This window comes from Lathamus discolor, chromosome Z, assembly GCF_037157495.1.
Source record: "Lathamus discolor isolate bLatDis1 chromosome Z, bLatDis1.hap1, whole genome shotgun sequence".
NCBI lineage: Eukaryota > Metazoa > Chordata > Aves > Psittaciformes > Psittacidae > Lathamus > Lathamus discolor.
Window position 1 is genome coordinate 19,548,558 of NC_088909.1, and position 23,759 is coordinate 19,572,316.

Genomic DNA, 23,759 nt, shown 5'->3' on the forward strand with positions numbered 1-23,759 from the left:
TACAGGCATGCTTTCATTCTGTTTTGGATTTAAGTTAGAAGTCTAAACAAAAATAAACAAAGTCAACTGACGAGATCATTCTTCAGTCTTCTTCAAAGGCATTATGTTACTACTCACAAACTTCCTTTTGGAAAGCTATGAACTGTGATTCCTCTGGACATGCCTACTACAGCTTCCAGAACACTGCACAGAGTTAACCTGGTCACCTGGTCCTGGAACTCAATCCTCTATTCTTCCAGTCTAGCTTACACACAGATGCTCGTTTGCTCTGCCTTAATGACTTCACACTTAGGCCACGTATTGCTGCTTGGCAATCTGAATCAACCCTTGTTAGGTGAAGACTTATTAATAGAGGAGTCCATGCCTGGGAGACCTGTCCTTTTCCGGGCCGCAGTCTCTATTTTCCGCACCAGGTCTACATCCCACCGATGGGTGACAAAACTAACCACAGCTCCAGGTGACTTGCTTCCAACCCGTCCAACTCGCCCCACGCGGTGCAGATAGTCCTGCAGGGTGTCTGGGAAATCATAGTTGACCACTAGCTGCACACTGCTGGTGTCCAGTCCCCGTGAGGCAAGGTCAGTGCAGACGAGGATAGACACGTCACCCTTCTGGAACGAGGCAAAGATATCAGCTCTAGCAGCTGCTGACATCTGTCCCTGCAACCTCAGGTGCTTGATTTTGTGGTCATCCAGGATATAGCCCAGCCAGTTGACAGTGCTGGCACTTTTACAGAAGATAATGATAGCCCCACCAGACGCTGGGTGCTCCTTGAGGAGCTGCAGCAGCTCAGGCAGCTTGTCCTGGCCTTTGATGCGGACAAACTTCTGCCGGACATGGGGTGGCAGGCGGTGCAGGCTCTGGGTGGCGAGGGTGACAAACTGGCCCACATCGGTGAACTTCCCCAGCGTCTGGCTCAGCCCCGTGGGGAATGTGGCTCCGACCACCACCACCTGGGTCCTCTCTTCCCCGGGGCCAGCCGGCCCGGGTGCTCCAACGGCCAGGGGCACGTGTGCCAGGATCTCCTCCAGGATCCCCGCGAAGGAGTCATCCACCAGGGTGTCCGCCTCGTCCAGCACCATCCACCGCAGCCGCTCCAACGCCAGGAAGCGCCGCCGCAGCGCCTCCCGCAGCGCTCCTGGGGTGCCCAGCAGCACGGCGGGGCCCGGCGGCGGGGCCCGCAGCTGCCTCCGCAGCCCGCCCGCCGCGCCTCCGCCTGTCAGCCCGCGTACATGCAGCCCCGCCGGCCGGCACAGCGCCGCCGCCACCGCGCCCACCTGCAGCGCCAGCTCCCGCGACGGCAGCACCACCAGCCCTCGGGGCGACGGCGGCCCCGCCACCTCCACCTCCGGCTCCGCGGGGCGCGACAGCAGCCCGTCCAGCAATGGCAGCAGGTAGGCCAGCGTCTTCCCGCTGCCGGTCTCGGCGGCGCAGAGGGCGCTCCGACCGCGGCGCAGCGCGGGGATGGTGATGCGCTGCACCGCCGTGGGGCGGCTGATGGAGAGGCCCCCCAGGCCGGCTAGCAGCGCCGGCTGCAGCCCCATCTCTTCAAACGACGGGCCCTGACCCGCATCAGGCGGCGGCGCCTGCAGGGCCGGAGCCGCCGCCTGTGAGGGCTCCAGCTGGAAGTAGTCCCCGCAGGCCTTCCTGTGCTTCCAGCCTGCCGACACGAGCTGCGGTTGCTCCCAGCGCCCCACCGTCCGCCAGCGGGGCTGGCTCAGCTCCGGCCGCCGGCTCCGCAGCAGCAGCTTCCCGGTTCGTGGCGCCGCCGCCCCGCCTTGCTTGCGCTCACGGCGCTGCGCGGCCCGCTGCAGCCGCACCCGCAGGGCCCAGGGGACGCGCACTACGTTGTCGGGGGGCGCCGCGCCCTCCGCCGCCCCGGTGGCTGTCAAGCGCCGCGGAACCAGCGGGCAAGCGGCCATTACCCCGCGGCGGCTCAGCGCCATGACTGCTTCCCACGTGGTGGCGGCGGCGCTGCCCGATGACGCTGTCAGCAGGCGCTTCCCCTGGTTCCCCCGCCCCTCAGAGCCGCGCCGAAGCCACGCGAGGACGGTGAGTGCGGCGGGGCGCGCGGCCGTACCTCACGCGGAGGGGCCGGCTGCGGGTGCCTCCGGCAGCGGCGGCGGCCCCTTCACGTTCGCGGTTTCGGCTGGCGGCGGAAGCAAACATGGCCCTGAGCGGCTCTCGCAGAGGTGGCTCGGCGCCCCTAGGCGGGGAAGGACCCGCCATGGGCCGCCCTGGTACCTCGGGGTCGCTGAGCGAGCAGCAGAGGAGCGGCCCGCTGGCTCGCTGCCATGGGAGCGTTGCCAGGTGTGACCAGGCCACGCGCTGCTCCCCGCCCGCTTCCCGGCAAAGGAAGGCTCTGGGCGTTCCCGAGTAGGAAATGATGTTCCATAGCGCTCTGCTGCGATTTTCTGTCGCAGGTACTGCCGCAACAGGAATGACGGTGAACACAGCTCTGTGTTTTAGAGGAAAGAAGATCCTGGCTCCAATGGTCAGAGTGGGAACGTTGCCGATGCGTCTTCTCGCTCTGGACTATGGTGCTGATATCGTGTACTGTGAGGTATGAAGGACGAGCAGATGAGAGCGCCTTAGCTAGTAACATAATTGTACAGAAAAGTACCAGTAGAGTTTGTTTATTGTAGAACTTATTCCTTTTACACATACTTTACATTAGAAAAATGGGAAAAGGTCCCTGGCTTAAAGCATTTCCCTTTGAGCAGTCCTCTCGTTACACAAACCCATATTGTAAGACTATTAAATAATTTTCGTTTATTTAGACAAGACACCATAATTTCCTAACATTCTACTGGGTTTTGGTTATTGTTGGTGTTTGGTTTTGTTTGGGTTTATTTTTTTGAGTCATAACATTGAAGGACGCTTTAGACTGACGTACTGTCTCACCTGGTTAGTTATGCTGTGCTAACCCGGAGCATCCATATATACCCCTCACAGTGCTGCTGTCATTGTTGCTTAACCACTTTTCTTAAAGCTGACAAGTTGAGACTCCAGTTTGCTGCAGTTACCACTGGTAAAGACTGCTCTGTAACTAAAGATACTTAGTCTTCACTGTCTCCACTGTCTTTGTTGTTACAGTGCATCAGTATTCCCATTTTCTCCTTCAGCATGATTATCAGCTCTTCTCCCATTGCACCAGTACAATTAAATGACTCAATTCAAAGAAAAAAATAGTAAAGAGTTAAATATAATGTAAACATACCTTAAATACTGGTATTCCTGGAGAATATTAGATCTATACCAATAGAACAGACTGAAACAAACTGAGAATCTTTCATTTATAATGTTCTCCAAGAATCTGTACAGCAGTAATCTTGTGAGTTTGCTCATTGCGCCTCTTTGGGGAAGGGAAAGATTTGTTCTGAGAGACAATATGCTGTTTTTATCTTGGCCACAGCTCACCTTTTGTCTCTAGCTTCTGGAATTACAAGTAATATTTAATCAGTTGGATCAGCTCCATGTGCAATAGTTATTGTTGAACAATTCAGAAGAACTCTCAAAATTCAGTAGAATAGTTGCTGTCTGATACAAAATTGGGAGTAATAAGGGAGTAATAAGGTGTGATTTTCTTTTTTGACAAACAATAGTTAACCACTTCCCAGTTTATGAATTATGACCACTGCTTTATGTGGGATTAAGTGAGAATACCTTTTCTTTGGGAGGCTAACTGTAGATCGTTGTCGCGGATTAAGCCCAGACGGTAACTCAGCACCATGCAGCCACTCGCTCACTCCCCTTTTTGTGCCCCCATATCCAGACAGGATCAGAGGAGAATCAAAAGAATGTAAACCCCACATAGAATCATAGAATAGTTAGGGTTGGAAAGGACCTCAAGATCATCTAGTTCCAACCCCCCTGCCATGGGCAGGGACACCTCACACTAAACCATCCCACACAAGGCTTCATGCAACCTGGCCTTGAACACCGCCAGGGATGGAGCACTCACAACCTCCTTGGGCAACCCATTCCAGTGTCTCACCACCCTAACATGTTGAGATAAGAACAGTCCAGTAACTAAAGTATAATATAAAACTAATAATGATAACAATAAGGGAAGTAACAAGGGAGAGAATATAAAACTAAAGAGGGAAGGGAAAAAAAACCCACAAGTGATTCACAATACTATTGCTCACCACCCACTGACTGATACCCAGCCTGACCTGAGAAGTGATTGATCCCTTCCAGGTAACTCCCCCTGTTTCTGTACTGGGCATGATGTGCTATGATATGGAATAGCCTTTTGGCTAATTTGGGTCAGGTGTCCTGTCTCTGCTACCTTCTAGCTTCTTGTGCCTCTCCTCACTTGGAGAGCACAAGAGACTGAAAAGTCCTTGATCAGAGTTAGCATTATTTAGGAGCAACTAAGACACTGGTGTGTTAGCAGCATTGTTCTCAGACTAAAGCCAAAACACAGCATTGCACCATCTACTAAGAAGGAGCAAAATAATTTTACAGCTAAACCCAGGACATTCATGAGTAGAGAAATCACATGCAGTTACAGTATCTAGAAGTCTTAGACAGTAAAAATGAGTGAGGCTTCAGACAGCCATGGTACTTTCTAGTATATCTTACACTTACTGGTGCAAAGAGACTTGTTACTGAGCAGCTACTGGTTTTCTAACCACAGATGTGACAGGGTCATTGTATAGAACATCAGTGGAAGGTAGTAATGTGAAAATTGTTGTTTTAAATAAAAAAAACAGGTCAACCAAGCCACACACATAAAGGTATTGCTTTGCTTACTGTTGAAGTCAAAGGGTATGAGAAGTTGCTTAATTCAGTATTGTAAACTGTATAGCTAAACCAGTTTCTTCTTCACACAGTTTGCTATAATACCAGAAAAACTGTACCTCAAAAGAAGAGACCCTCAAATGTAATTAAGTTGCAGTATGTAACAAAACCTGTAGTGTGAAAGTTAATCCTGTACCAAAAACCTGTGGCAGTTTTTTTCATCTCACCTCAAAAATAAGGTCTCTTGCATGGTCTTCCCCCCCTCCCCACGTTGCAGTGGAGAGACAGGAGAGTTAAGATGCCTTTGACATGGATTAGTGCTTGTAGTTAGAGAACTGTCTTAATAGATTTTATGAGAAAAACTATGCTCTGTAGGTTTTCTTCAGAGCTGACAAGATAGCAGAAAATATTGCTGTTTAAGGCAAATATACTGCAGTTGTTTGGCAACAGGAAAGTAGGGATAACTACATTTTGTAACTTTTTCTGTACAGTAAAGTACCGTAAGGTTTCATTTTCTGATTTATCCTTTTGTCTTACGGTTTCCCTCCCAGTTCCCTCCACATTTTGGAACTCAAAGCTGTTTCAAACTTAACGTGAACAGTACCTGATGAGGAACATTAATTTAAAGTCACATTAAAAGCATTACTCATAAGACCTATAGTCTTATGATCTATAGATTGAGACTAACCTAATTTATTGCATGCCTCTTACCTGTAAATCAGTAGGTCTTAAACCTTGTCTTATTTGCTAAAATAGAGATTCTGTACTAGACTAAACTTCTTCAAGTAACTCACACTTATAGCATGGGAGGGTTTTTTTTCCTCCTCAATTTATGTAGCAGTTGGATTAACAGCTGCGTATTTCAGCAGCTAACAAGTTACATTTGCTCAAGCTATAGCTCTTTGTCAATTAAAGGCAGTTCTTAATTGATTTGAATAAATCTGCAATTAAGCTAATATATGTAGATTGAAGTTCAGGGCCTTTTCTAAAGGAAAGGCAGAAATTCTGGAAGGATGGTCACTGTAGAGTAGGTTCTTCAGTAAAGGTCAACACAAAGCTTCGTTTTGTCTTTTAATAAATGCAGGGAACTGCTGTCCTGGGTTCAGCAGTAGCAGTCATTTTCTCTCCTTAGAAGCTGGTGCAGTGCTGTGTTTTTGACTTTTTGGCCTGGGAATAGTGCTAATAACACCAATGGTTTTAGTTACTGCTCAAATATTTAGTCTGACCAAGGACTTTCCGAGTCTCATGCTCTTCCAGGGAGGAGGGGAAGCCTGGAGAAAGCAGAGACAGGACACCTGACCCAAACTAGCCAAAGAGGTATTCCTTACTACAGCATGTCATGCCCAGGATGTAACTGAGGGTTACCTGGAAAGGCTGGTTCACTGCTCAGTCGGGCTGTGTATCGACAGGTGGTATTGTATTCTCTTCCCTTGTTATTTTCCTTATCATTATTATTATTGGTGATAGCAGTAGTGGGTTTGTGTTATACTTTAGTTACTGGGCTGTCTTATCTCAACCCATGTGAATTACATTCTTTTGATTCTCCTCCCCGTCCCTCTGGGATCACGGTGGGGGGGGTGTGTGTGGAGAAAGCCGGGGAGTGAGTGAGAGGGCTGCATGGCTGACTCACAGCCTGGGCTTAAACCACGACAACTGCTCAAACTCAGGGTTGCAGTAAATAAGTTTTAAAGGCTTAGCTGCTCTTTTGTTCATCTATATGTTTGGCCAGTACAAATCTACACTGATTCTTTAGGTGGTCTGTTGCTAAAGTGTTAGTTATCTTCCCCTTCTACTCTAGGTGCTTTGTTTCTGTCTTGTTAGATAGGTATTAGAAAAAAAGTGGTTCTTCATGGAATTATGTGAACATACTCATATGTTCAGATTTTGAAACTTTATATTTTGAAATTTCAGTTGAGCAAGTTGTATAGTTAATACCTTGTTTTCATTTGTGTTCTTTTTTTATATTTGGTACATCCAGATATTCTTGTTTTATAAACTGGGCAACTGCTTAAGACTAGGTGGCTTAAACACTTCAACTCACTGAGGTATTTTTATTATTTCTTATCAGGAGCTGATTGACATAAAGATGCTGCAGTGTAAGAGGATTATAAATGGCAAGTATAGCATTTCTTTTGTTAATATCTGTAAACATTCTTTTGGCTATATAAAAAGTAATTAATTTTCTGTAGTAATTTTATAGTGATTACAATGAGGTATCAGTATATATAACCTCTCTAAAGTGTGACTAGGGACTTAAAAGAAGCTTTTGAAGCACTACCTTACAGCTGTCTTCTTCTCTACAGTTTCAGACTTTCACTTTCCCTTCTTTTGGAATTTTAATAGTTCAGTTAGTGCCCTTCAGAAAAAGCATAAACTTTTTTTTGAGAATAGGACGAACGTATTAGTAAGTTGACATTTTTTTAGTGCCGTAACACAGGGTCTTTCTCCAACATTGAATTAATTTATTGCAAGGATTTTGGGAGTACTCTGTTAAGAAACTGAGTGTGCAGGTATAGGCCTTCTAAAGTTAAATTTTAGCTGGTGGAATTACGTCTTCCTTTTTTATTATTAATAAAAATGGGATTGGTGTTCGAAATCCATAATTAATGTTTCAGCATTATGCTTCCTGGCAGCAGGTGAAAGAAACTAGCTGGAATAGACAGGACGTTAAAGTTCCAGTGCATTGCTTAAAATGTCTAAACTTTAATTTTACGTGGGTTAAGAAGACAAATAATAAAATTGTAATTAATACAGATAACCCATCTCAATTCTGTATCTACATACTGGCTTCAGCCTCTCTATTGCCTTCATGTCTTATTATACTAAACAGTAAAAACTTGTTTTATTTTTGTTGTTTGGTTGGTTTGTAGGGATTTTATGTGTTTGGGTTTTTTTGTTTGGTTGTTTGGTTGCTTTTTTGTTTAATTTGTGGGTTTGTTGGTTTGGGGTTTTTTTCACCCTGGAAATTTTTCTTGTATATGTGCTAATATAAAATCTGAGCAAAACTAATATTAGTTACAAAGGCTTTTAGTTTTTTGATAAAAGTTTGATGGTGTCCAAGAAAAATTCATTTGGACTGCAGTAGAGACAGTTTTCAATCACAAGTCTTTATAAATGTTAGCCATTTACGACATTATAATATACACAGCTTTTAGTCTACTGCAGTAAGGAAGCAAGACGTACAAGATCTCACTGTTTGTTGTTCTTTTATTAACTTGAAGTTCCTGGGCTAGATTTGGCCTAATACGATCTTCACAGAGAAGTTCTTAAAAAGGTATCTTTTGGACCTCCCCAGCTGAGCAGCATCAGGAACAGTCGCTTGTAGTGTCCCTGTAGGGGAACAAAAGTCCACCACAAATCTTTTTTTTCCTACTGCCCCTTCCCAAAAGTGGTAATGTTATGTTTATTCTGTCTGATTCATCCTTGGGCTTGTTCTGGGTTTGATGCTTTCACGAGAAACAGGCTAGGGATGATTAGGGAGTGCTAAGGGAGGAAAACAGTAATGTGCAAAAAATGTGCTGCAAGGATATGGAGGAGGTAGGATGCCATTAGTTCTGCTGTTCACAGAAGACTTACTTGACAGCAAAATTACATAGTCATCTGACTTCCTTTATGATGACGTTTGTGTATGATTTTTGTCTGGTTTATCTGCTTCTCATTTCATACAGAAGTACTTGAAACGGTGGACTTCATTGCACCTAATGAAAGAGTTGTTTTCAGAACCTGTGAAAGGGAGAGGCACTGTGTTGTCTTTCAAATGGTAAGAAAGCAACGACAGGTACTCTGCTAGTAACAACAGAGTTAAGGTTAAGGTAGTGCTAGTAATGTTAATCAAAGTCTGAAGCAGATGTCTGTATTGTAGACTATCAAATTTCTTGATGCTTCAGGTGGAGGTAAAGTTTCACACTAGATTTGTTGCAGAATTTCTGTTCTTTGATCAAGATGCTGCATTATAAGCTCCCCATACAGCTGTTTTCAGAAGAGGTGATTAAGATGAATTCTGTTCTCTGTGGCAACAGCCTGGTTTTGTAATCGGTATCTTTGATACATTTCTAAATGTACTAGATATAAATTATGCTGCTGTTTGATCATGTGTTTAAGTCTTACACTGTTCAGTAAAAAGTCTCACTAGAAGGACTGAAAAAAATGGCATTGGTTAGTGTAGATAAGAGAGCATTAATGTCTGTATATAACATTACACAGATGGGTTAAAGTCTGCCAGAGAGAAAAAGATAGTAATCTACTTTTTGAGACCTCTTTATGTAGGACAGGTGCTTGGGGTTGGTGGGAGGGAAGGAGTAAACTGCATCAGATACTGAAAAAGACCTTTTTCAATGGTAGTAACAGCCCTGGAATAGGTAGAGGCTGTAGAGTTATTAATAATGGAGCTTCTTAAGAACATCGTAAATAAATACCTAATTGTGATGGGCTTAGAACATTTGATACTGCTGTAGGTTAATATGCGTATCTGCAAGTGAGTGCATTTATTTTATTAATTTGATGATATTTTGTAATGATAAATCCTCTTGTTCTACCAACAGGGCTCAGCAGATGCTGAAAGAGCCCTAGCAGTAGCTAAACTTGTGTAAGTCATCTTCTCTCACTCCTTCCTGCCATGGGTTGGTTTGTTGTTTGTTTGGTTTGGTCTTTTTTACAGAGGAATTGTTTTGGAAGACATTTTTTTATGAGAGTATCAATGTCGGTCTTGATAGGACCCAGAAAAGTTCTAGAGGGGCTGCACAGTGAAGTGTAGCATCTCAAAAGGCCAGTGATATAACTACAACTTCTATTTAAAATTCTTGCTCAAAGCAGAAGCTTCGTAAGTTCTTTACTGGGATTGATGGTTTTATGTTGATGCAGTGTGTCCTTGATGTCTCCAATATGAAATTTCCCTGGGTATTGCAGAGCTGCAAGTAAGACAGATATGCCTGAAAATGTCTCCTACTGCTTGTGGTTTGAAGTCATAGAATCATAGAATAGTTAGGGTTGGAAAGGACCTCAAGATCATCTAGTTCCAACCCCCCTGCCATAGGCAGGGACACCTCACACCAAACCATCCCACCCAAGGCTTCGTCCAACCTGGCCTTGAACACTGCCAGGGATGGAGCACTCACAACCCCCCTGGGCAACCTATTCCAGTGCCTCACAACCCTAACAGGAAAGAATTTCCTCCTTAGATCCAATCTAAACTTCCCCTGTTTAAGTTTTAACCTGTTACCCCTTGTCCTGTCACTACAGTCCCTGATGAAGAGACCCTCCCCAGCATCCTTATAGGGCCCCTTCAGGTACTGGAAGGCTGCTATGAGGTCTCCATGCAGCCTCCTCTTCTCCAGGAAAGTATTGTACAGGAACAAATGTATGTCTCAAACCATTTTAAGAGATGTTTTTAAGCCTCTATTTAAAATAGATGGACGTTTCAATAGGACTTGCTTTGGTGATGGTGGTGAATTTAGTGGTGGATATACTTACACATACTTAATCCTGTATAAATATATTTATAATGAGTTTTGTAGCTTCTGCACAACACTGGTCATTGAAACCTATGGACTAACTGATCTTTAGGCCACAGTTAAAATAAGTATATAACTTCTTATATAAGTGAGAAGCTAAAAATTCAGAAGTCCAAATACAAACCTTAAGTTCTCATTTAAGCCTTAATGATGAAACAAGTTTCCCGGAAAGATGCCTATTTCCTGATTCTTATTCTAATATGCTAAGAAATATTTTAATTGTTTCTTTCTTTCAGAGAGAATGATGTAGCTGGTATTGATATCAACATGGGATGCCCAAAGGAATATTCTACTAAGGTTTTTAAATACTAAGCTTTTTGTTCTTGGGAGATGCGGAATACATGTTCTGGTTTTTTTGAGTTGAACGAATTTAAGCAGTAAAGTTTTCATGCAGATGAGCTTGAGTTCATTTTTTTGCAATAAACAAAAGATTCTCGAAGTTGTCATGGCTGTAAGACAGTAAAGTAATACTCTATTAGTAATCTCTCTTGAGAATAGGTTTGGTCATATAATTAAACATACAATATCCTTAAGTGGGTAAGCATGTATGTAGTTTGTAAACTCAGGTTGTTGTGGAGCAACTGGTCGTTGTATTTGCTGTTAAAATGACTGCTGAATATTGAGAAAAACATAGTGAGGTTGCTAAATTGTATTACTGTACAAAGTTTAGAATTCTGAAAACTCAGGCTGTGTAAAGTGGAATAAAATAAAGGGTTTGTTAGGGGTTTTTTTAATACCTTCCTGAGGTCACTAATCTGTTGAATGAGTGAAATATGTTCCCATTTTTATGTCAGATGTTCTTGCAGGACAGATAAATATTGCACTTATCATTTCACTGCTTCTTAGTTTTATAGGTTGGCTTTCACTCTGAAGAATAATTGCTGAAATTCTTCTAATAGAGTCCATCTAACTTGTGAATAATTTTACCCGCATACATTTCTAGGATTTTTCTGGTTTTAATTCCATTAACTTCTTTGTTTTGATGATAACTACAAAAATGACAAGGCTAAGTGAGGTATGGTTAAAAATTAAAATTATAATTTACAAGAATGTGAAATACTTATTTCCCCTGTTCTGGAGTCTTTATATATTTTGATTCTGTTGTTTCTGAATTTCCTCTTTTATTCTACAGATAGATTTTGAGATAGTGGTATTATCAAGGAATCATAGTCATGCTGAGGACATGTCGTTAAATTTATAATGGTCTCATGGTACTTCCATTAATGTTTTCTTTAGACTTTATTACTTTCTGTTTTCTACCAAATTACATGGAAGACTGTTTTATCCTTCCGCAGAATTGTATTTAAGAACGAAACACCAAAATATCCTCCCTGTGCTAGGATGAAAGATAGAAAATGTAAATGCTGGTGGTTAATCTCCAACAGTAGTTTCAGGTCAAAAAAAATCATACAATTTTGAACGTATGTTTGCCTGTTGGCCTCCAGGTCTCTGTATGCAAATGGAATAGTGCAGAAAGAACAGCTAAAATACTAAGTTGTTAAAGTGTTCATAATTCGTGTTCAATACAGCCACTTAATTTGGCTTAGCCTGTTTTTCTAACTGTAGTGTGTAGACAAAAACTATGGACATCAAGTCCTCTCAAACATGGTGTATAAAGTTAAAATAATAAATCTGTTCAGCTGTCACTTAATGAGTAGAAATTGGATGATTACAAATGCTAAAAATGTCTTTGAAATCCTGTCTGCTCCATAAAGTAATGGGAGCAAGCTGATGTCCTGAATTACTGCATAATTATTCTCATGTTTCACCAAAGCATTCACTAGTGCTCCTGCATTTTAGGTTTTGTCATCTTCCCCACCCCCTTTTTGTTTTCCTCAGTATAACGTAGTACTTTTGCTGTGGTCTGCTATTAGGTGAAATAATTGAGTTGAAAAATGTGCTTGCCTAATGTGTAACAATTTCTGTACTTTTTTTCCAGGGAGGTATGGGAGCAGCACTGCTATCTGATCCTGACAGAATAGAGTCTGTAAGTATCATCTTGTGGATTTTAAACTGCCTTGAAAAGTATTATATACTGTGGTGCCCTACTGGAAAGGGGAATGAATGTATACAAGACAAATTAGTAAAAGCTAGAATGGAATAATCAGTTTTAAATACTGAAGTTGAGGTCATGGATAAATAATCCTGAGCTAGTTCTCCTTGTCATTGTCTGGATTATAAAGTTGCTACCTTCCTCCTTTTCAGTTTGAAAACTTTCACATGTGGTGCTGTATTTGCAGAGGGAGTTTTATGTGCATATGCATTTAATTCTATATAAAACGCCATGTGTATCAGTGTGAAAAAGGTTCATAAGTATGTATATATGTGTATATATATATTCACTTATAGAATCATAGAATAGTTAGGGTTGGAAAGGACCTTAAGATCATCTAGTTCCAACCCCCCTGCCATGGGCAGGGACACCTCACACTAAACCATGTCACCCAAGGCTCTGTCCAGCCTGGCCTTGAACACCGCCAGGGGTGGAGCATTCAGAACTTCCTTGGGCAACCATTCCAGTGCCTCACCACCTGCACAGTAAAGAATTTCTTCCTTCTATCCAATCTAAACTTCCCTGTTTAAGTTTTAATGCGTTACCCCGTGTCCTGTCACTACAGTCCCTAATGAAGAGTCCATCTGCAGCATCCCTATAGCCCCCTTCAGATACTGGAAGACTGCTATGAGGTCTCCTGTATAAATATATAGAAAAAAGCTATATATATATGTATATGTATATACACACATCTGTGTATATGTAATATAGTTATATAATATGGGTGTTTTTTAATTTTTATTTTTTCTTAAGGACTTCTAAGCTTCCTGAGATTAAACGGAGTCCAGACAATGCTCTGGGTTTCCAGGAGCATTCTTAGTGTTTAGTTATTTTCTTTTCTTTCTTTATAAAGAGTAGCTTCTTCGTAATTCAGATGAATTGACTGTGAACTTTGTCTTGTTTCCCCATAGCTTTTAGTTGTTCACTGTATCTTCCTTCAGACTTCCTGGGGGCAATTCTAGTTCACAATTTACTTCTCAGTAATAACTGAAGCATGGCACACAGTAGCTAATGTTTTCATTCTTCTTTTCTTGTACTATCAGAAGTGTGCAGATCTAGACAAAATAAAAATACCAAAAGCATTTATCTGCCTTTTGCCATGGTACTCCTGAGTGTGTTTTGGTTTAAGGGGTCTTTGGTGTAGCTCAGTCTTTTGAAGAGACCAGACTCTCTTCACTCATCTGCATGACTCTTCTGAACCATAGCCAGTCTCTTTCTGATCCCTGCAGTTTCTGCCTTTTTCTTCTGTCTAAAATGTATGCTGAGTCAGTCCCTTATAAGTCCTTCTTTTTATTGTGGTAACATCTTTCAGCTTTGTAGGCTAGGAGGACTTACACAGTTTCCACAAGCTGATCCATTGGTTAGATACCGTTCTTTGTAAGCTCAAATGTGAAAACGGGTTGTTTTGCATCATTTATTTCATTCTCATAGGACGTGCAATTAGAAGGGCACATTATAACCATGATAGAGTGTTAGCCTTTTGCCAAATCTAAGAATCTCTTGGTGTGAAGAGCCACATTGTTAGTGAAGCTGTATGAACCGACTGTTCAGCAGCTGGAAGCATTACTAATTGTGCCAAAGCAAGAGTTTAAGTGCGACAGACTGGACCTGTTACTGGCTTTCAGTATCTGGTAGGAAAAGCAAAAGTACAAGTGATCTAGTCGTGATCTCAAAATATTTTTGGCAATTGTATCAGTCTCAATTTTCCAAAGAGAGCACAGAATCAAGTGTTGTTGTCTGCAGAAAGTCAGCTAACAATACAGAGCTGGAGCCAAAACCAAATTTTTTAAGGCCTACATGGTGTTCACCTACATAGTGAATTAGGTAAGGTGGGTGATACCATCCAGAGTTAAATTGTAATTTATAAAGTATGAGGTGATGAAGGCTGGAAGAAAAAAAATTAGGAGCGGGAACTGAGAGGAAAACAATAGGCTAGAAGTAAATCTAGCAAAAATTTCTCATAGGAATGAGAGGCAGTTATAAATATGATTGCTAGTAGCTTCCGTTCCCCTCTACAACCATTACATTTCATTTCTGTCTTCAGAAGAGCAGGAAACTTGGTGTTCAAAATTTGGAATTGTTCTTTTAATTTAAGATGTTAATAGGCAGTAAAATGCATAAAAATTATTCTTAGCTAGCTGGAAAGGGGTAACTAAACTCATAGCCTGCAAAAGACATCTGTAATTACAGTTCCATATGATTAAAAAGTGTAGGGTGTGGTTCTCACACTGGAATCTGTAATGAGGCTGATATGGAAAGCTTGTAAGATTTGCTGAAGTTATTGCAGGAAAAATGGTACAGTGATGATGTTTGGAAAATTATGTCATTTCAGTTTAATTTCTATGTAAATATAATACATATTAAAAATACTGAAGAAGCGTTTTAGATATTTTTCTTGGACCCTACTGTTTTATTTGAGAGAATCCTACTTAGGAAAGATTTCAGTAGCCAGTGCAAGGTGACACTTGTCAGCTGTTAAGGGCTTGTGAGTGCTAGCTGTAACAGCTCTTTTTTGTATTTAGAACCTAATAGTGCGTTAACTAGAATTCAAGTTTCACAGTATACAAAACTTTGAAGAAAATAATTTACCTGCAGTACCATCCATTTTATAAAAGTGTACTCAGACTAGCATGTGTGATAATACCTCAAAAAACAGTTGAAAACCAAATATTTTTCTGGTAACAATCAGGATCAGCTGATTTCCACTTTTATTTAGGCAGCTATTGGATTTCTGGTACCACTTATTGTATAGTTATGCAGTGATTTAAACATATATAGGCCATTACGTGGCCCTTGCAAGTATGGTCTGTTGGTCTTAAATTCAGCCTGTGAAAAGGAGATTTTTATGTAGCCTAGTTCTTAAATGGTTAAACTGATAACTGCTCATTTATCTGCTTATTCTAAGTTTGTTTTAGTGAATAAAACGTGTTTTGTGTTAAGCATGGAATTCAGTTTGTAATATTTTTTTTTTCTTTTAGAAGATTTAATGATGTTGTTTGAGATTTCCTTTTCATTTTTTCATTTTGAAGACTTTCATTTTTAAAAAAAGAATCTCTTTTTCTGGAATACTTATATTTACTTTTCATAAGAAGCTCACAGCTCAAAAACTCTGAAAACAGCTGCATGAAAATGAAAAACTTTTGCACTTTATTTTGAAATTATCAGAGTTTACTGGTTGCCTCATTCCAAAAGCAGTATTGAAACACCAGCAGCAGATAATAGCTCTATAAAAATCCAGTTAAAATAAAAAAAAAAAAAGTGGAAATAAAAATTATTTGGACTAGAAATAGGTTTGTATATTAATTGGATAAAATGATATACTCAGTTGACTGCATGTATCTGTCTAGTATGTAAGATTCTTTACAGAGGAACACTGACTAGTGTTCTCATTTCTTTGTATCTTCGAGAGAGAAATAGAGGAACACTAAGTAGTACTACATTGTGCTCATTTTGTCTTATCTTCAAGAGAGAAAGGAAGAGAGCTTTATTAACATTGCTGTTGTGATCATGTTTTTGTTTCTTTCTTTTCCTTTTTCCAGATACTGACTACCCTTGTTAAAGGAATTTGTAAACCAGTAACCTGCAAAATCCGCATTTTGCCTTCAGTAAGAACAAATTGTCATGCTAAAGTGTTTATTTCTGTGATTTATTAAGATGTACAGTATTCTAAAATACTGACATTTAGACCTGCTATTGTAAAATAGCACTTGGAATTATAATTTCTGTTTGGGATGCTGTCATGACCTGAAGGGTTATCTGGCCTTTGGGTGTATAGATACCATGATGGTGGGTTTCTTGGATTCCATGATACACAAGGACTCAGAAACTTTTAGCCTCTAAATTCCTCAACTTCATTAGATTACAACAAATAGCACAAAAATCACAGTAGTAAATATGCTAAATAAAGCTCAAGATACAAGTATATCTATCTCAAGCTATTACACATTATTAGCAGCAATAAACAATAATATGACAGCAATGATTAATATGGCAGCAATCAGCATAGCAACAATCAGTAACAGAAACAAGCGAGTGAGTATGTATATACTATTATAGGTTAGTACAAATTTACCAGTAGTGAAGCAACTTTATCAATAATACAACAGCAGATCTGATAGAATTCTTTATGCATGTATATATATGTATGTTCATGGTATAAGGCTGCTATGAGGTGCATTAGACAGATCTCAGAAGGAAACCAAATCATCCCAGACAGAAGGAGAAAGTGATCCCAGAAGGGAGCCCAACCATCGCAGGAGTAGGAAGACAAACTGAACCAGCTCCAAAAGTAAGCCTGGGTAGGAACCAATAAAATAACAGAAATTCACTCTAAAGATTATCTGTGTCATGGAGTTTGGAGTCAGCCAGGCATCCTTGGCACAAGTCAGAGATCTGATAGAAGATTGACGTGGAGACTTTAACCTGTTCAGGAAAAGGAAAAATATGTGCAGCATGGGAACTTGTCAGAGAGGCTCTATTTTTGGATAAAATTGAAATAATTTTCATGACCTAGAAACACAAGAAGGCATAGAACACCACCCCTTGAGCAGCTAGTAGATGCTGTTAATTCCTGGTTTTCACCTGGGGCAGCCAATAGATGGTTGTTTTCTATTCTTTCAGATAATTTTTTTTTTTCCAGACTTCTCCTGTTCTTCCAGTTTGAACAGCCAATGGCAATTACATATTGTTTCTTTCTCAGGATGTTTTTCCCTTTTTCTAGACTACTTTTACTTTTTCAGATGATAAGTTGCTGATATGGTTCCTTAGGTTTACACTTACTGATGGTGTCTCAAGATGTGTCCAGTACCAGAGCTGCACTTACCAGGGATGCTTTGGGTTCACAGGCCTAGTTCCCAGGCTAATGGTTTTCCTGCTGGCAGGCATTTTCTCTCCATATTTTTCAGAAGATATTTTCTTCTGTTTGGCAATTTTCCCCTTACAACCAGATGCCATTTCTGGCTGCTCACATCAGACACCAAACTTTGTTTCTCCTCTCTAAAAAGTTGAGAAAATACTAAACATTAGATGTGTGCACGTTTTTATTCCATTAAACTCCAAATGTGGATACTTCCATTAAAGAAGTATTTTAGTCCTGTTAATTGTAACCTGTTGAGTTAATCCCAAAGCTTTTGCTGGTGGATAAGCACTAAATAAAAATAAAAAGGAAAAATGCACTCATTTTAGAAGGTGACTGACAAGTGTGGAATCGACTGAGCATAATATCATGTGTACATAAGAAGAGTGCAATGAACTTTGAATTTCTTCAATCTGCTTGAAGTTTAAACTTCAAGAGAAGACGACTATGGTGTTACGTGTCCAAATTTCAACATTCAAATTAACAATGAAGGTTTCAGTAATGAAATTGTGTTTACAAAAGAAACTGTCTGTACTTTATAAACTACTCATATTCTACACGACAGGGAAATTTTGCATTTACGTCCAATGATACCCGAATTAAAAACAACTTCTGCAGCCTTTTTAGAAAATCTTTGATGGACTGAAGTACTGAACTTGCTAGCTTATACAAGGAGGTTCACAATCTTCTTTCTCAGGAACAGCACCTTCATTGCAATTAGGATTATTTTTTTCTGGCTGTTCTTGGGTACAATCATTCATTTCAAAGAAATTATGGTAAGACTGTTATATTGCTAAAGCTGTTGCACATTGTTTTGTCAGTATTTTGCTAGAATTTAATTAAGAACATAGTGAAAATATAGTGGTGATTTTCTCTTGTTACAGCTGATGTAGCTTCCTTATTGATTTTTTTTTTTTTCCCTCCAGTTGAATTCCTTATATTTTTAAATCTCAGGAGACGATGTGCCTTCTCTTTTAGTGACTGGTTATTTTGCAATTCTGTAATTATGTGCCTAGATACCATGATTGCGTATGACCTGGATAAGTATTTCTGTAGATGTATGAACTGTAACTGAGCTAGCTATTGTCCAAAAGTCATTTACATGTGCACTTAAAATGACAAAATGAATAAATGAAGCCTGTGTCAAAAGAATCAGTAACTGTCTAAGTTAGTTTTGATTCTGAAGGTACTAAATGAGAGAACTGGCACATCTCCACTTTATATCCTACAGCTGTCCTAGAGCCTTTTCCTTTTTGTTTCAGCCTGCTTTCACATAATGTCATCCATCAGAACAGCAGGTGAGCTGCTGTCATTCCGTCCGTGCCAGCTGGAAGACGTTGCGTTTCTTAGTCTGAATGTGCTGGGTTTGTGATGAGCCACAGGTCATTCTCCAGCTTTTGAAAAGAAAATTTGCCTCATCTTTTTTATTTTCTCCCTTTCCACAAAGCTGCATAAGGCAGGCTAATCCAGCATTGTGTCAAATTTCTTTCTGCCTTGTAACAGCATCTTAACTCTTTGATGGTACACTATGAGCTCCTTTTCCCCTCTGTCTTTTGATTCACTGGTCATGTATGACTATCACTGGAATGTTTTAGATATTAGTCAACATTTTTAAGACACATGTCAGAGGAATATTTATGAATGTGTGATTACACATTACAATGATTTAGGAAGGGATCCTCTTACTAAGATGCATTTTAATTATAATTTACCGAGTACTCATTAGATAGGACTTTCTAATTACATGTTTTGGGTCATTTTCAAATGACAGTCTAAAAACCTGTTGGACAATATTCTCTTATTACAAAATACTGTGTTACCTGGTTTGAGAAAGTTTGTGATCTGTAGTTTCAAGGAAGTATCGAAAACAGTTTGTTATTTTTGCCGTAATGTTTAGTACTTTGCTTGAGGATATGAGATTATGCACTTTGGGGTCTACTGCTAAAATAGAGGAATCATAACCCTCTGGTAAATGTCTTTCAACATTTGTTCCTACAGCGGTTGCATGATAGTTATTCCTTTTTCTTTGAACTAAAATCATGTCATTCTCTCTTATCCGTCAGGTGGAGGATACTGTGAATCTGGTAAAGAGAATAGAAAAAACTGGTGTTGCAGCCATCGCAGTCCATGGAAGGTAAATCCATTTTAGGAAAGAGAGACTTTAATTTTTTTAGTTTGCTGATGAATGTAGCACAGTAAGATCTGACTAGAATATACCCTACATGTATTACATGTTTCTGATTTCAACTGTTAATGAAATCTGTATTGTGGAAAATCAGGCCTGTAATTAGGCAACTGAACTGCTTGCTGCTATTTTTCTTAAGGTTTTGTTTCAAAGACCAAAACTAAAATTATCTTTCATCCTCTGTATCTAAAAATGCTGCTTATGTGGCTATTGTATTAAAATAACAATGTTTTAAAATGCATTTGACATAAAATAATTTTGTGTATAAATAAATAAATAAATATAAAGTAAAAAAGCAGAAATAAGAATGTCTCAATAATCCTTAGTCATGTCTGCTGTGATTCAGGTATGTACAAATTCCACAGGAAATCTTTGGTCTTGTCTTTCTTTTGTTTGTTGGAAAGGAAGAAAGAGGAGAGGCCTCAGCACCCTGTCCACTGTGACGTGATCAAAGCCATTTCTGAAGCAGTCTCCATTCCAGTAATAGCAAAGTAAGTTCAGCTGGTGAGCTCATTACTGCCAAATGCCTGTACCTAACTCAAGATTTGCAAATGCAGGAGAGTCTTTCACATAGGGCTAATGGAAGGTTACTTTCTACCAAGGATCAGATCTGAACAGAGATAGCAGTGACAAAAGTTTGCCTTATGAAATATCACTGTACCTCAGTTTTTGGTTTAAAAAATTCATATATTTTTCAAAAAGTATTACTTTTGTGTGACACAGTCTGTCCTGGTTGCATCCAGCACTTAAATTCTCTGTGTTTTTAAGCCTTGTGCAGTGACTGGTTATATATAAAATGATCTTAAGGTCCTTTCCAGCCCTAACTATTCTATGATTCTACAATTCTGTAACTCTGTCACTGTGTATCTTGGGCACTTGCACATCAGATATTACCTGTCCCACTGCTCAAAACCAGGGTTATATCCTGTGGCCTTACATTTTCCCTAAGACCTCTTTAGTTGCCAGATGTATGGACATGATCCCACTGAATGAATCTCTCTGCTTGTATCTATAGATTCTTCAGTAACAATGTCACAATAAAATAATTAAGTTAGTCTTAGAAAAGTTTAGCTACAAACAGGTGAATTTTAAGAGTGATTTTGGAAACAGAGGTAATGAAAAGTATCAAGCTGTATCAGAATGTATCTGATCTACCTGACCAACATCTTCAGAAGTTTGACCTCTTTACAAGTGGCGGTAGGATATCCTTGGCCAGAGAAGCAGCGTCCTTAAGTGAAGTTCTCTCTTCGCTGACCTTGAGTTTTCAGTGAAAAGCTGCATCTCTGCAAACTATGTACTTGGATCAAGAATCTGAGAACTGTTTTCCTGTTACATTTCTCTGTAGAAAGGACTTCAAAAGTTACAGGTTTTGGTATCAGAAGGCCTCTTTCTGTACTGGACAAAGGACATATTCCATGCTGATTATCTCTGTTGATGCACTTTTTGATGGTTCACCCCCTTTCTAGTTTTCAGAATAATTTTTTAAACAATATGGAATTAAAAGAGTAAGAAAAGTTCACGTTGTACATTGCCATGAATCCTTTGCCTAGGTAGATGAGGCTAACAATTTTTTATTAGACTTTCTGCATGTCACAGAAATGTCAGCTCTGTTTGAGTACTTTCTGTGATGAATTGTGCAAGTAAGATGAAAAAATACCGGAGTTTTGCTGTTGATAAATCGCTTCTAATTAATCCTTATATGAGTTTACTTCTTTGGAAGTGCCCAACATGCTGAACTAACCTTAACAATCCTATTTTTTTAATTATTTCTTTGAAAAGGATATGAACTTTATTTTAAATCTACTTAGTGAAACTTTTCCCTCTCTAAAGAAATATAAGTGTGCAACTTGGAATCTTGCTTTATTAAATATACTTGATCCATGGTACTTGATCCCTGCTGCAGTTTATTTGCCTGGTGTTTTGAGGATTTCAACCATTTGTGCCTCAAGCTTGGTCAGGAAATACACAGGAATGAATAAAAGAAGTAGATTGATCCTAGAAAAAGACAAGAAGTTTGAATTGATTCTATGATTTCTAGAATATTACTGTGTTAATGGAATAATCTTTCATTAGTGTAGGAAATGTGCTTGTTCTGTCTTCAGTTTGTGTAAAACGCAAAATATTCTTTCCTCATAAAAAGTCTTCTACTTTCAAGAGAAGCGTGCAGATAATGAAAAATACTATATAAAATTGGTGTTTTAGTGAGCTATTGCTAATAAAGCTGTCAGACACATTTGTTCTCTTAAATTTGAGATTATATCCTAAGTAGACTCTGCCACCATAAATAATGTAATATCACATGGAAATACAAGGCTGTGTTAAAGTAGAAATAGTAGCAAATAAAACTTAATGAAAACTTAATAAAACATGATTATAACTATGATCTTAATTTTCAGTGGAGGATCTCACGACTTCATCAAAGAATATACTGACATTGAGACCTTCCAGAAAGCAACAGCTGCCTCATCAGTAATGATAGCTCGTGCTGCCATGTGGAACCCATCTATCTTCAGAAAAGAGGGATTTGTTCCTTTGAAGGACGTAATGCAAAATTACATCAAATATGTATGTTTTTTTGGAAAATCTTACTTATAGTTAGCATTGGTTAGACTTGTTAATCAAACTCTTACTATGCTATCTTAACTCTTTTCAACTCCAAATCCTTAGGCTCTGGGGATATTTTATGATACTGCATATGACATGAGTCTTGCAAATCAACCAGTGCCTCCTCTGTTGTATGTTGTTCAGAAAAAAAGTGTTCAGAAATCTATACTCAGAAGACAGTCTTTCTGGATAATTCTTTTCTTACGTACCATGCTTTTTAGCTGTAGTTTCCTGGGAAAATTTATGAGGCTTACGTGGCTATCTAAAAATGTCTGGGAATGTAAAGCTAATGACATGTAGGAGAACTCTCTTGATGTTAGAGTTGTGCAAATAATATCAAACAGAAAAGTGAAGGAATATTAAGTACTGAGTTTCTGCTAGATTAAATTTTAGAAAAAACTGCTTTTCACAAATACTATTGAGTTTTTAACAGCGGGAAAGCAAAGGCAATGATTTGCGAATAAAGTAATGCTATAGATTATCTTAAGGTCCTTTCCAACCCTAACTATTCTGTGATTCTATGATAGTAGTACAGTTCCATTTGCTGAGTCATCTGTTATAGAAAGCTTTATCTATGATTCAAAATTTTAGTAACAATATTAAATTAATCAGAAATTTGTGGCTTTGATCATGCCATCAATTCAAAATTTTGGGGGGTTTATAAGTTTGACTTGCCATTAGCTAGTTACCAAAATATCACAACATTGCTAGTCAGTATGTACACTGGTCAACTCTTTCTTCTTAAGTATATGAATAAGTTGAACTTTGGTTCATGAAAGCATGGCAGAATAATCAGATTATACTCACATTCAGGAGTAGTCTTGAGTATGCTGCTGGTTTCTCTTTCAGGAATGATTTTGAAAGTTATCAAGAGACATGAGCATTATATAAGATGAATTTGTTTGGTATGTTTTTATATAAATTGTCTCTCTCCCTCAGGCAGTGAGGTATGATAATCACTATACCAACACAAAGTACTGTTTGTGTCAGATGTTAAGGGAACAGTTGGAAACTACGCAGGGTAAGAAGCTGCATGCTGCACAGTCCACACAGGAGATCTGGTAAGCAAGCACTTCAGAAACAGGAAGCAGGAGTTGTACTCTCTGTCAGACTTGCACTTCTCTGTCTCTAGTATTGCTTGGTATCTCACACTTTCAGAAGTTGCAAAAAAACCAAAATAAACCCACCAACCAAACAAAAAAAACCCAAAGTCCAGCTAGTGAGATGCGTAATAAACTTTCCAGGTTAAAATACAATAAACTTTTGTAGGCTTTTTCCATGCTCAGGTTTTAAAGCTTTAAGCCTCATGTTTATGTATTCAATGTACCAATTTAAGTGGTGATTCACTGAGTGAGTATTTTTCCAATATTTGCATTAACTGATTAAGGAATATTTCAGCATTCTCTAGTGTTAGTCTGGAGCCTCAATAGTGTGGAACTTGTCTTCTTCCAGGGATATTTGTTTTAACTTTTCCTTTTCCATGTTGTTTTTTTAATGTTACTGGAATGTATATGACAAGGTGTTCTTTTAAAATGAACATTTAGAGATAAACTAAACCGAATATATATAGGTCACCTATATGTCACTTATATGTGTTTCTTTTGAGCTGCTTTTCACACCTGAAATATCCTAATGAATAATGACAACCTTTTGGAGGAAATATAATAGCTTTAGTGAATATTTTGATCCTGGGCATATGAAACAGTCTGGATGAAATTTCTCAGAGGGAGAGAAAAAAAGAAAGAAGCAAAAGTCTGAGGGAAACCATAAAATAAACATGTGATTAAAGAATTCACACAGAAT

General features: G+C 39.4%; 2 protein-coding genes across 5 annotated transcripts in view; one reads left to right on the forward strand and one right to left on the reverse strand.

Annotated features, from left to right (window-relative positions):
• On the reverse strand, window positions 1-2,498 carry DDX28 (DEAD-box helicase 28). Its single transcript, XM_065661196.1, has one exon. It carries the CDS (start codon window positions 1,944-1,946, stop codon window positions 321-323), a length of 1,626 nt encoding a protein of 541 aa, XP_065517268.1. The 5' UTR covers window positions 1,947-2,498; the 3' UTR covers window positions 1-320.
• DUS2 (dihydrouridine synthase 2) overlaps window positions 1,271-23,759 on the forward strand; it is a 27,993-nt gene continuing 5,504 nt past the window's right edge. The window contains exons 1-13 of one of the 4 annotated variants that reach the window (XM_065661200.1): window positions 1,271-1,394; window positions 2,424-2,563; window positions 6,818-6,863; window positions 8,418-8,509; window positions 9,291-9,334; window positions 10,496-10,556; window positions 11,203-11,274; window positions 12,199-12,246; window positions 15,852-15,917; window positions 19,231-19,301; window positions 19,757-19,843; window positions 21,749-21,917; window positions 22,896-23,017. In XM_065661200.1, coding sequence (XP_065517272.1) covers window positions 1,385-1,394; window positions 2,424-2,563; window positions 6,818-6,863; window positions 8,418-8,509; window positions 9,291-9,334; window positions 10,496-10,556; window positions 11,203-11,274; window positions 12,199-12,246; window positions 15,852-15,917; window positions 19,231-19,301; window positions 19,757-19,843; window positions 21,749-21,917; window positions 22,896-23,017 — 1,028 coding nt within the window. In that variant the 5' untranslated portion in view covers window positions 1,271-1,384. The other 3 variants (XM_065661201.1, XM_065661199.1, XM_065661198.1) reach the window with 3 other exon arrangements.